Raw genomic sequence first — 13,076 nt, forward strand, 5'->3', positions numbered from 1 at the left:
CTAGCAAATTTACTTACCCAGCAAATAGGCTAAAAATGTTTTAATTTATATGACAAAGGAAGAATTAGATACCAATAGACAAAGATCTCTAACTAAAAAGAAAAAAGAAAAACAAAGCTGGGGTTGTAGCTCAGTGGTAGAGTGCTTTCCTAGCTCCTGAGGCACTGGGTTCAATCCCCAGCACCACATTAAAACAAACAAAAACTAAACAAAATAGAAATGTATTACTTTTCATCCAACTGAAAAAGACAGAAAGGCAAATGGATAATATGTATCAAAAATTTTAATATGCATATTCACCACTGCAATAATTTGACTAGAAATTTAGCCTTAGGAAGAAATGAGACAAGCAAGCAAAAAATGTATATGCAAGATTTTCACTGTTAGCACTGTTACAAAAAAAAAAAAAGAAAGAAAGAAAGAAAAGAAAAGAAACAAATGTCTGTCCACAGGTCACCATTAAATAACATGAAATAAAATTATTCATTAAAGCCAGGCACAGAGGCACACACTTGTAATCCCAGTGACTTGGGAGGCTGAGGTAGAAGGATAACAACTTTGAGGTCAGCCTTAGAAACCCAATGAGATCCTAAGCAATGTAGTGAGACCCTGTTTCTAAATAAAATACAAAAGAGGGCTAAGGATTAGCCCTTGAGTTCAATCCCAGGTACCCAAAAAAAAAAAAAAGGAAAGTCTGACTTTTTACTTATATTTAATGCCATATATTATTCACTAAAACTGAAATAAAAAGGGGCTAAGAGGTCAAGTCAAACTTGGGTCTAGGAACATCTGATTTTTCTCCTTCATACAAACTCCTCAATTTATATATATTTATATAATAGTTCAATCTGATGAAAAATGAGGGAGATCTGATGTTATAGTTTATAGAAACTATAAACAATTATCAGAATAAAAAGGAGGTTCTTAGGTATTTATAAGTGCTACTAAACACTGAATTTTCTAGACTCTAACCATGGCTTTGCAGACAAGGGTCAATTAACTTTACCTACCTGGATCTCGTTTTCCCTGGTTATGAAATTAAGATGTTTATCAGGATAATTTCTAAATTCCTTCTAAATTTAACATTCAAATAACTAGGCACAGTGAAGGGCAGATATACCAGATGACTGAGATTTCTAGATTAGAATATTAAACTGAAAAAAAAAAAAAAAGGAAAGAAAAGAAAAAAGCCATAAGCAGTGATACATGCTTAGAATCCCAGCAATTTGGGAGACTGAGGCAGGAAGATTAAAGTTCAAAGCCTGCCTCAGCAACTTGGCAAAACCATCTCAAAATAAAAATAAAAAGGGTTGGGGATATGGCTCAGTGGTTAAGCACTCCTGGGTTCAATCCCTAGTACCAAAAAATTTTTAAAAAATCAATCAATCAATAAAAAGAATCCTAAACCAGCCTTAGAAGAAAGGAATTAAGTTCGGTTCTATATAAACTGTAGAGATATCTCTAAATCTAATAATTAGATACAAATTTAATTCTGGCCTTTAGAAGAGAAAACTGGGAGTCACTAGAATCCTGGTGAAATATGAAACCACTGATGAGATTACTGAAAAAACACAGGAAAAACAAAAGAGTGAACACTAAAGTTTAAAAGGTGAATGGTAGAAGAAAATGATGGATTCAAGGCAAACATGAACAAAGTAGAATTATAAACAAATCAAGGAAAAAAATAATTTCTAAAGCTAATCTTATGCTATAATGCAGTTTAATATTGGAAAAGACAAAAGAAATCAATTGATTTAGATATAAGCTAGGCAATTATTACCAACAGATCAAATCCCACATGTTTACTGAAACTACCTGTTTGAATGGTACTAATTGTAACTTTCCTCTGGTAGGGAATTCAGATGTTGTGTAAGATAACTTGACTCTATCATTCACACCTTCACAAAAGTAAAATAAAGAAAAACCTCATCATACCTTTGTTTCAAAATGATCTGGGACTTGATCTCAAAACTGAGTCCAAACAACTTAGTGTGACATTCATCTTTCATATTCTATCTTTCCACCCACTCTCCTACATTCCTCACCCACAGAGAATATGCCTTCTCCCCCAAGCTGCAAGAAACATATACTATCGCCCTTACGTACCTTCTCTACCTGCAGAAAACCTATTCTTTTTTTAAAAAGCACATTTTAAAAGCAAACTTTTAAAAAGAACACATAAAATAAACACAAAACAAATATCAGGGTATAAGATTTCAACCCAATGCTATCATTTACATTAATGCAAATGGTCTATCCTTTGATTATAAGGCAGATTATCATATTCAATAAATAACAATATATACTGATACAGTTATAAAAACACTACAGAAACTAAGAATTAAGAGAACAATCCAAGTACCTAAACAGTGAACATAATTCTGCTATATTTCTATCAATACTTAAAACTCCTAAATATCTCAAATGAAAGCAAATGATGAATTGATATAATTAACCTCAAAATGAAGCAATATGGCATTGTCTCCCTTAATTGTCCCATATTTTAAGAGTTCCATGTTAGTTCCTCCACCAAATAAAGAAATTCCATAAACACTGACCTTGCCATGGCTTCTTTCCACTTTCTGAAAACACTTATTTAGGGACAGATTATGTCGAACAGAATTCTTCCAGCCTGTAGGTGCAGTAGCAAAATATGGAAAATGGTCCAGAATCCAGCTATAAATTTCTTTGACAGGCAAACATTTATTTGGAGAGTGTTCAATAGCCATATAAATGAGAAGACTAAAAGAGTATGGGGGCTTTGAAGTTGTTGATTTTTGTTCTGGGCTCTGGTAGCAAGATGGTCCAAAGGATGGTACATCATCTCCTTCTATGTCATACAATGGACTAACCATTGGAGGACCCTCACTTCCGAGGCTGAAGTTTGTTAGAAGATTAGTACTTTCGTGAAGCCAGTTCAAGTTTGTGAGCTCATCATCTGCGGACTCACTGCCTACTAGAGTGGCCTTTGGCCTGGCAGCATCAACAGCTTCAGGCAAACTTCCCATTTTATAAATCTGACTTAGTGCCGCAACCTTTTCAGCTCCTGGGGTTTCAGCTGTCTTATCTGGAGTCATTCCAATTACTGGACCCATTTACTTTAATAGGTCTGAAACAAAGGAAAAAATGATCAGTCAATGTAATACTGACATTCTTAAACTTTGGAAAAAGCAAATACAGATTTAAATGTTCACAAATCAAAATATTTATAATTATCCCTCCTAATATTTAAGACAATACTTATATAATAAAGAGTTATTATATAAGTAACAGATTTATATTATTTGAAACAATGGTTAAGTAAATTTTTTCTTCTTGTGGTACTAGGGATTTAAGCCAGGAGCACTCTACCACTGACCTACAACCCCAACCCTTTTTTATTTTTGAGACAGGAAATCTCTAAATTGCCAAGACTGGCCTGGAACTTATGATCCTTCTGCCTCAGTAGTTTGGGATTACAGGCATGAAGCCACCCCACACACCTAAAACCATAAATAAAATAATGAAAATAAATTAAAATACTGTTTAAACGATAGTTCCAAATAAATGCTTTCATCAGATCTGAAATATTTACTATAAGAAGATTAACCATTAATTATATTTATAGCATCATACTAAAAATGATTTCTTTTTAATTGAAAAATTATAAATATATATATTTGGAAGGTACAATGTGATATGGTACATGTATATACTGTGGTAGGATTAAATCAAGCTAATCAACATATCCATCAGCTCACATTCATTGTAGTGAAAACACTTATCTACTGTTTTGGCAATTCTGAAATATATGGTACGCTATTATTATTAACCATAGTCATCATGCTGTGTGATAGATGCCTAGAACTTATTCTTCCTGTGTAACTGAAACTTTGTACCCGTTGACTAATATCTGTCCTTTCCATAACCACCTTCCCTCACACCCCCAATAGTAATTCATAACCACTATTCTGCTTTCTGAGTTCAACATTTCCTATTCACCAAATTCCTTATCACCTAAATTGAATTTACTATAAATTTATTGTCCTTTATAAACTCTAGTATTTTAAATTTTGCATTCTGCTGGGTACAATGTAATACTGGTGACTTGAGAGATTGAGACAGGAGGATTTAAAGTTCAAGGCCAGTCTTATAAACTTAGAATCTCAGCAACTTAATAAGACCTTGTCTTTAAAAATAAAAATTACTGGGGATTTAGCTCAGTGATAAAATACCCTCAGTTCAATTCCCAGTACATACATACATACATAAATGTTGCATTCTGCCATCTCAAGTGCTGACATTCCCCTAGTGGTATATACTGTATTACCACCAAGAGAGGGGGAAAAGCTGTTTCTAAACTATCCTTTTTCATTCGTTTTGTCAAATGATTTGTTTTGCTTTTAAAACACATTTAAATTAAAAATAACACCATGGGATAATAACTAAACAGAGGAAAGTGATAGAACTAATGTGCTATTTCATTTTCTTTTCTTTTTTGGTACCTGGGATTGACCTCAGGAGCATTCAACTACCGAGCCACATCCCCAGCCTATTTTTATTTTTAGATTTTATTTAGAGACAGGGTTTCACTGAGTTGCTTAGTGCCTTGATAAGCCACACGCATGCTGGCTTTGCACTTGCAATCCTCCTGCTTCAGCCTCCAGAGCTGCTGGAATTATAGGCACGTCACCATGCCTCATAAAAAGACCTTATTTCTGAATGCAGTGAAAAAAATAGGGACAAGTACCTTCAGAGTTTTATTTTGCTTGGAATACAGCTGACATGTTACTTCAAGAATTATGCAAACTGTTCAAACTGGTCGCTAATAGCTACCAGAATTCCGATGGACATCTAAATTAGCAATACCATCAGCTAAGATTTTTTTTTTAATTTTTTATTGTTGGTTGTTCAAAACATTACAAATTTCTTGACATATCAAATTCCACACTTTGATTCAAGTGGGTTATGAACTCCCACCTTCACCCCATACACAGATTGCAGAATCACATCAGTTGAGGCCACACATTGTGCCAAACACTCTACATACTATCGATCAATTAATCATTAATTAAACCCTAAAAAATTGATACTATTATTAATAATCATCTTTTATAGACAAAGAAAATGACTCAGAAAGGTTAAACATACTGTTTAAGGTTGTGGGGCTAGAAAATGGAAATATCAGAATTTAAACCCAGGCAGATTAAAATCTTATCAGCATTCTCTTCATATCTAGTTTCTATCTCTCTATGACTTGAAACATCAAGACACTGTAAAAAGGAAAAAAATCAAACTATAACAAATTAAGTTTTTATTTCAATCAATACACATACAAAAATCTACATAAATGTATTTCACAATAAATTTCAGAACTGACCTCATGTTCGTTGTAACTCACTGAATTATTCTTTTTACCAAAGTCTCTAATAACAACAGAGACTTAATGTGGTAAGAATTCATTGATTTCAAAGTCTTGCTTCCCTTTAAAAAAACAAAACTCTTTAATGCATCCAGAGTCCAATTAAAAATAATTAATGAATAAAATAATTATTTACTCCAGCCCTAAGAACTGGGGGTTGAACCCAGTGGTCCTCCAGCCCTTTAAAAATTTTAAGGCAGGTTGTCAATAAATTGCTGAGGCTGCCTCAAACAATCTTCCTGCCTCAGTCTCTGGGGTCACTCCCACCACCACACCCAACAAAGTATTTTTTTTAGAAATGAATTCTTAAATGGAAGGAAACCTTCTAAATGGTAACAATCCAAAACCAGAACTTCATTGTCACAAATAAGAAAATGGAAGTGAAATAAACCAGTTGCCTAAGGTTCAAAAGTTAATGAAAAATAAAGCCAAAATTATAACCCAACTGAGTTCAAGTTTTTGTCCATTAGAGTTGCACCCAATCTCTTAACCCATTAAGTCTCAATTTTTCAATTCTGAGAATATAATAAATATTCAAATATTATTTCAAAGTTAACATAAAGGTGTTTGGGGGTTTATTTGTTTTTGGCTCAGTTTAAGTGTTTGTTTTTTTTTAAAGAGAGAGAGAGAGAGAGAGAATTTTAATATTTATTTTTTAGCTTTCGGCGGACAAACATCTTTGTTTGTATGTGGTGCTGAGGATAGAAACCGGGCCACACGCATGCCAGGAGAGAGCACTACCGCTTGAGCCACATCCCTAGCCCCTCGGTTTAAGTTTTAAAGGTGGTTGCACACCTAGGACAACTGGACAAAATGGGTTAAGGAAAGTATGTTTTTAGCAATATGGAATCAAAGCACTCAAGCATGCTAGGCAAGTGCTCTACCACAGAGCTACATCCCCAGCCTTCTTAGTAACTATTGGCTCAACATTCTCATCAGAAACTAATTTAGATGGTGGCAAATATGGTATTATTCTAAATTACAAGTTTATAATAAAATTCTATTGCTTTAATAATGCAATATGATGCCAACAAATATTGTCACACAAAGTGTGGATCCACACAAATTTTAAAAATCAAGTATGAACACTGAAAGGCTAACATTCTCTTAGTATACTAAGTCTGAACTGTCATTTTATTTTCAAGAAGAAAAAGAATCATTTCTAAACTATCTTTTCTGAACACTGTAGAACACTAACTTTTAGAGCAGCAAGTCCACAAATGATAGACAAATGGCTTTCTCTTACAAATTAAGTAAATATAAACATCAAATAAATACATTAGGATTATTCAAGTTCACTAATGATCAAGAAAATGAAAAACAGAAATGTGATATTATATATAGTGAACTAAAAACAGTCTGGAATGTACTAAGCACAGATATCAGTAATATAAATAACTTCATTTTTGCAAATAATTAAAAATATACATAATGTACAATTTGGGGCACAGACCTGTGACCATTTTGGAAAAGTTAACTGACAATATTATTAAGAATCATTAAAAATTTTACATTCTTTGACTAGTAACTTTTCCAGTCACTTTGATAATATAATCCCACATAGGGAAAAAATATTCCCCTTTCCCTCTCCCCACACATTGTCCTTCCTTCCTTACCCAACCTCATTGTCCACAGAATTTTTAAAGATGATGAAAAACTATTAATAACTACAATGAGAAATGGCAAGCACACATATATTCAATCTAATATTTAGTAGCCATTAAAAATGACTGTCTAGCTGGGTGTGGTGACACACGCCTGTAATCCCAGTGGCTCCGGAGGCTGAGGAAAAAAGAATCAGGAGTTCAAAGCCAGCCTCAGGAATTTAGCCAGGCCCTAAGCAACTCAGCGAGACCCTGTCTCAAAATAAAATACAAAAAAGGGCTGGGGATGTGGCTTAGCGGTTAAGAGTTCAATCCCTGGTACCAAAAAAAAAAAAAAAAAAACCTAATGGTTTCTTATGTTACTAACTGGGTAACTCTTTTCTTTGTTGTTTTTATATCTATTCATTAGAAAACCTTTTTCTAACATGAATTAGTTCATCAGTGAATAAGGCAATAATTTTAGTATAATGCAAAAATAACATTGGTTTATTATTTTTTTTCCTCAGCCTGTTGTTTGCACTACCAAATAAAAACAGCTGAACCCCAAATAGGTTAACACCATGGAAAGCATCAAGCTGCTGAAAATACAGTGCTGTACACAATTCTCATTCAAGCCATGTTCTTCCTCTTGGCACAGCTTGGCCACATGGTCTTTCTTGGAAATGCTTAGTGAGCTTTTCTCCAAATCTTTATGCATTTTACCCTGGCCTCTTAAATGCTGTAGCTTCAACCATCCTTTCACACCTTTTTTTTTTAATCCTAAAATGACTGTAGTATTAAAATATTTAGTATTCTTACTAATGTATTTTTTCCTTAACATTCTATTACAAAGTTGCAGTGTTTTAGGTGAGCTGATCCATCAATTAGGCACAATTTCAGTATTTTTAGAATATGTAATATTGCTACAAAACAGTATATTCACAATAAAAATCAAGAAAACTTAGTTTTAGTTATTTGGAAAATTCTAGTTTTATGTGAAACCATGTCTTAAAATGAACCGAAATTTTCCACTAGCAGAGTGTTAATAATATGCACGATCAGTTTCCTTCATAAAACAAAATGTGTAAAGAACAAAAAGGAAACCTGAGCTAGTGATGTAATACTTCCTTTTTCTAATCGTTTAAGAACAGTACTTCAACAAACCACATACAATTGATATATATAATAAACATCACTCAAAATAACTATTTAAGGCCAAGAAAATATAATGGAGAATATTATGTAGGATTTGAAAAATATACTCTAAAATTTTTAGAGTATAATTAGCTTAATTCAAGTAATTAATACAACTACTAAGAAACCAATTTCTAAAGCCAAGCCATGGCTACCAAAAAAGTACATGAATGTTCTAGATAACTGAGGAAAGCAAATTTGTGTCAAGACCTTCAATCTTCTACAGTTAAGGAAGGAACAGACTTTGTTCTCACAAAGAGATTCAGAAGTGAAGAATTTAATAACCCTGGTACACTCACTCATTGGTTGATATTAACACTGATCAAAGAGGAATACTTTACAGAGATTAAATGAAAAAGGAAATTAAGTCACAGAATTTTATTATCTAAAACATTCATGCTGCAATACAGAGAATAAGGTGAATTATATTGACAGCCTTTTGACCCAATAGAGCAAAGAAACCGACTAACCATAAATCTTTGATTTAACCACACACATTTATTAACCTATCTTATTTTCCCATATCTTTACCTCATTGTATTGAAGACTAAATAAAAAAAAAAGTTTCTTTTTCACACATGCTACATTCCCAAACCCCTTCAATATTTGGGGGGGGGGGGGTACTGGGGATTGAACTCAGGAATATTTTACCACTGAATTGCATCCCCAGTCCTTTTTATTTTGAGATAGAGTTGTTCTAAGGCTTACCTCAAACTTCTTATAAGAACTATTTACTGATACCCATTTTCTTTCCTTTCTTTCTTTTTTGGTATCAGGAATTGAACTTAGGGGCACTAAACCACTCAGCCACATCCCCAGCCCTTTTTTTAATTTTATTTAAATTCCTGTGTTGCTTAGTGTCTCGCTAAATTAATGAGGCTGGCTTTGAACTTGTGATCTTCCTGTCTCAGCCTCCCAAGCCACTAGGATATAGGAACATGCCACCAGTACAGACCTGATTCCCATTTTTCTATAGGACTGTCTTTTTGAAAAATTACTTGCAATATTTGGATAATAATTTTTATGTCATATAAATATCTTTCCTTAGTAGATGGCCTGTCTTTACTGATTGCCTTTTACTAAAATCTTTCTTGTTAGTACTGGAGATTGAACCCACGGGTTCTTTACCATGGAGCCACATCCCCAACCCTTTTTATTATTACTTTTAAAAATCTTGAAACAGGGTTTAAGTTGCTTAGGGCCTTACTTAGTTGCTGAAGCTGGCTTTGAACTTGGTATCCTCCTGCCTCAGCCTCCAAGGTTGATTAGATTATAGGCATCCACCACCACATGCAGCTTTTGACTATTTCTTAACTTCCATATGGCAGAATTTAGTAACTTTTCCTTTATGGTCCACTGTTTGTTTCATAATTTTTGCCTTTCACCTTTAGTCTTCGTTTCACCAAAAATGCACATTTATTCAATTCTTTGAAAATATATGGATATATATTATTCCAACACTAGTTATTAAAAATCTTACCCTCCCTGTTGAGAACCAATCTACCACTGGTCCTCAATATCCATGCACATGCTCACGCTGGATGTCAAGAAGGCAAAGCCTTTATCTAGTCCATTTCTCAGTTTTGTTGGCCATAAGCGAGCTTGAGGGATGACTTTGACGTTTTCCCCTAAACAAACATTTCTTCTTTCAATCCTAACTTATTTAGAATATATTGTCTTAATTTATGTTATTTTTCTTCAAAAGATTTTTGTTACTGATTTCTTAACAACTGAATTGGTATTACAATGGTTTGCAAGATAATATATCTCTAAAGTCAGTACTTGGTTGCCCTTCATGATTCAGTTGATGTTTCTATGGTGACTAGATGAAATATATGTTCATTGGATCAAGATTGTTAAATTTCAACAAGCAGTTTTTAAATCAAGCACTGTTTAAATTTTCTACATCCCTACTGATTTGTTTTTGTTTTTGTTTTGGGGGGTCTGCCTTCTTTATCAAATATTGAGTAAGATATATTACAATCTCACCATACTGGTGAAATTTGTCAATTTTCCCTTGTAGATCTGTTTATTTTTGCTTTTTTAATTTCATGATTATGATCATTATTTGCATAAAAATTCAAATCTATATTTTCCTGGAAAAATGAGTCATTTACCATTTTTTTTATTATTGTTCAAAACATTACAATGCTCTTGACATATCATATTTCATCCATTTGATTCAAGTGGGCTATGAACTCCCATTTTTACCACGTGTACAGATTGCAGAATCACATTGTTTACACATCCACGTTTATACATACTGCCATATTAGTGTCTGTTGTATTTTGCTGCCTTTCCTATCCCCTACTATCCCCCCTCCCCTCCCTTCATCTCTCTCAACCCCATCTACTGTAATTCATTTCTCTCTCGTTTTTTCCCCCCTTTCCCCTCACCTCCTCTTATATGTAATTTTGTATACCAGTGCAGATCTCCTTCCATTTCCATGCAATTCCCCTTCTCTCTCCCTTTCCCTCCCATCTCTCGTCCCTGTTTAATGGTAATCTTCTTCTCATGCTCTTCCTCCCTGCTGTTTTATGTTGCCCTCCTTATATCAAAGAAGACATTCGGCATTTGTTTTTAAGGGATTGGCTAGTTTCACTTAGCATAATCTGCTCTAATGCCATCCATTTCCCTGCAAATGCCATGATTTTGTTATTTTTTAGTGCTGAGTAATATTCCATTGTGTATAAATGCCACATTTTTTTTATCCATTCATCTATTGAAGGGCATCTAGGTTGGTTCCACAGTCTAGCTATTGTGAATTGTGCTGCTATGAACATCGATGTAGCTGTATCTCTATAGTACAGCTCTTTGGGGAATAGTCCAAGAAGGGGAAAAAAACACTAAATTTGTACACTAAGATGGCCGCTGCGTACGGGGGTTGCTGAAGTGCTGAGCGTGGTGCTCAAAGCAGCGGCTTTAATAGAGATTTCGCACAGTCTGTTAAAGCTCCTTTCACCGTTAATCTGTAGTGGACCACTTTGCCAAGGAGCAGGAAGAACAAAGAAATCGAAAAAGAGACGCTTGGCTGCTCAGAGCCGCGGGCGCTTTGCTCCCATCTGCTTCCTCTTTTGCTTCGCTCCGGGCGGAGAAGCTGAATGTGTAATCAGCAGTGGATTGTAAGTACCCGAGGCAAAGAAAGCTCAGTGCGCCCCGCCTTTTTTTTTTTCTTTTGTTTTTGAATATTTTTTATACAGGGAGAGTTTGTGGATTGGGATTGCTGGCGGGGCTGTGGTTTCTGTGCCGAAAATCCACTCCGCGGGAGCCGCCATTTGCTTTCTGCTTGCTGTCTTGATGGCTCTGTATACACTGTCCGGCAGCCGCACCTAGAGGTTGGAGCTGGGCTGCGTGCCGAGCCCTGTCCTCCGAAGGCGGGACTGCAGCCTCGAGCGTCTCTGTGGCCTGTTCGCCGCTGCACCTTCGGGCAGAGCCTGCTCTGGGGTCGTTCTGCACCCCCCTGCCAGGGGACCCGTGCTCCGGAGGAGGGGGACGGAGAGCCGCGGCGGCAGCCGCTTGGGCCCCTGGGGCCTGGCACCGGACTGAAGAGCTGCGGAGGCCAGGGCGGCTCTGCTACGGTCGCAGACAAGCGCGGACGCTCGTCAGCGCGGCCCAGAGTTTCATTTCTAGAAATCTGGACTGGAAACAGAAGCAGCAGTTTGTATAATCCCAAGAACTTGCTTATGCCAGGAAGCTGTAAGGGCAACATGAATATCACTGAGGAGATGTAACATGGTGGCAGGCGCAGAGAGATCAAGTCTCTGACATCTTCAACTGCGGGGCATAGGGAGCCGTAAACTGTCTAAATGCTGTTTGCTCAGGATCACTAGGCAATGCTGAGCTGACGTGGATCTGGGGTGTACAGGCTGGGCCCCTCAGAACACACACACAGAGCCCGAATCGGAGGCAATTAAGCTCCGGTTCGCCTGCTTCGTGTGACTCAGCACTAACGATCCCGCTGAAATAATTGGCCGGCCCTTAGGAACTTACAGAGGTAAAAGCCAACCGAGCCTTCATAGGCAGTGGCCACAGGACTGAAACGGGGATTGGGAGAAACAGTCAGGACCCACCCGTTGCATTGGTCACCCGGCAAAGGGAACAAACGGTCACCATTTGCATGGGATATCACCATGACAGAGAAATGGCGTCACGGGCGGAGGAGATAACTGCATTGAAACCAGCGCGACAGGTGTGTAATCCCCTAGCCATCTCTCTCCACACAGCGGGGAAACCTTAAGGGCCACTCCCAGCTCTCCTGTGAACGCAATAACCAGACCGAGGGAATCAGGAGTGGCGCGGGACTCGCGGCGCGGAACTCCCGGCTACCGCTCCCACCAGTGCTGACAACTGAGGTCTCCTGCACCAGCTACCGGGGGCGTGGCTACAGGAGGGCAAGCAAATTCGCTGGGGGATCTCAGCCCCAAGCTCTACAAACTTAGGGTCTGAGGGAGGCAAACAGGGAGAGTGAGCCCAGGTGTTCATGAAAACAGGGCTCCCAGGAGCAGCAGACCTGGCGTGTAGCCAGTATTGTGGTGAGCGCCACAGGTGAGCACGGCCTGGCCTGAGGAAACACAAGACAAGGCCCTAGACACTCAGGATTGGAGACCCGCCCAGTCTAGGAGAAAGAGCTGCTGCACAGTGAATGGTTCCCACCTATTGAGAGGAGAAGCTTGGCCCAGTGGGCACAGCTCCACCTACTGGAAGAGAAGTTAATAGAACTCTAGGACTGCATTTATTATTATTATTATTATCATTTTTTTTTCTTTTCTTTTTCTTTTTTTTTCTTCTTTTTCTTTCATTTTCAATTTTTATTTGTTGTTGTTCTTTAATTTTTTTTTCAATGTTTCTATTTTTTTAATTTTTTTTTTATTATTATTATTTTTTTTTAATTTTAATTT

General features: G+C 36.7%; 1 protein-coding gene across 3 annotated transcripts in view; it reads right to left on the reverse strand.

The window, feature by feature from the left end:
- Positions 1 to 13,076, reverse strand: part of Foxn2 (forkhead box N2) — a 59,415-nt gene that overhangs the window by 21,915 nt on the left and 24,424 nt on the right. For all 3 annotated transcript variants that reach the window (XM_046424573.2, XM_046424554.2, XM_046424562.2), the window contains exon 2: positions 2,559 to 3,109. In XM_046424573.2, the coding sequence (XP_046280529.1) occupies positions 2,559 to 3,095 (537 nt within the window). In that variant the 5' untranslated portion in view covers positions 3,096 to 3,109. The remainder of the gene's footprint in view (positions 1 to 2,558; positions 3,110 to 13,076) is intronic.

The sequence above is a fragment of the Marmota monax genome, unplaced genomic scaffold, assembly GCF_021218885.2.
Source record: "Marmota monax isolate L192 unplaced genomic scaffold, Marmota_monax_Labrador192_F-V1.1 WCK01_AAM20220418_F8-fsc00015, whole genome shotgun sequence".
Taxonomy (NCBI): Eukaryota; Metazoa; Chordata; class Mammalia; order Rodentia; family Sciuridae; genus Marmota; species Marmota monax.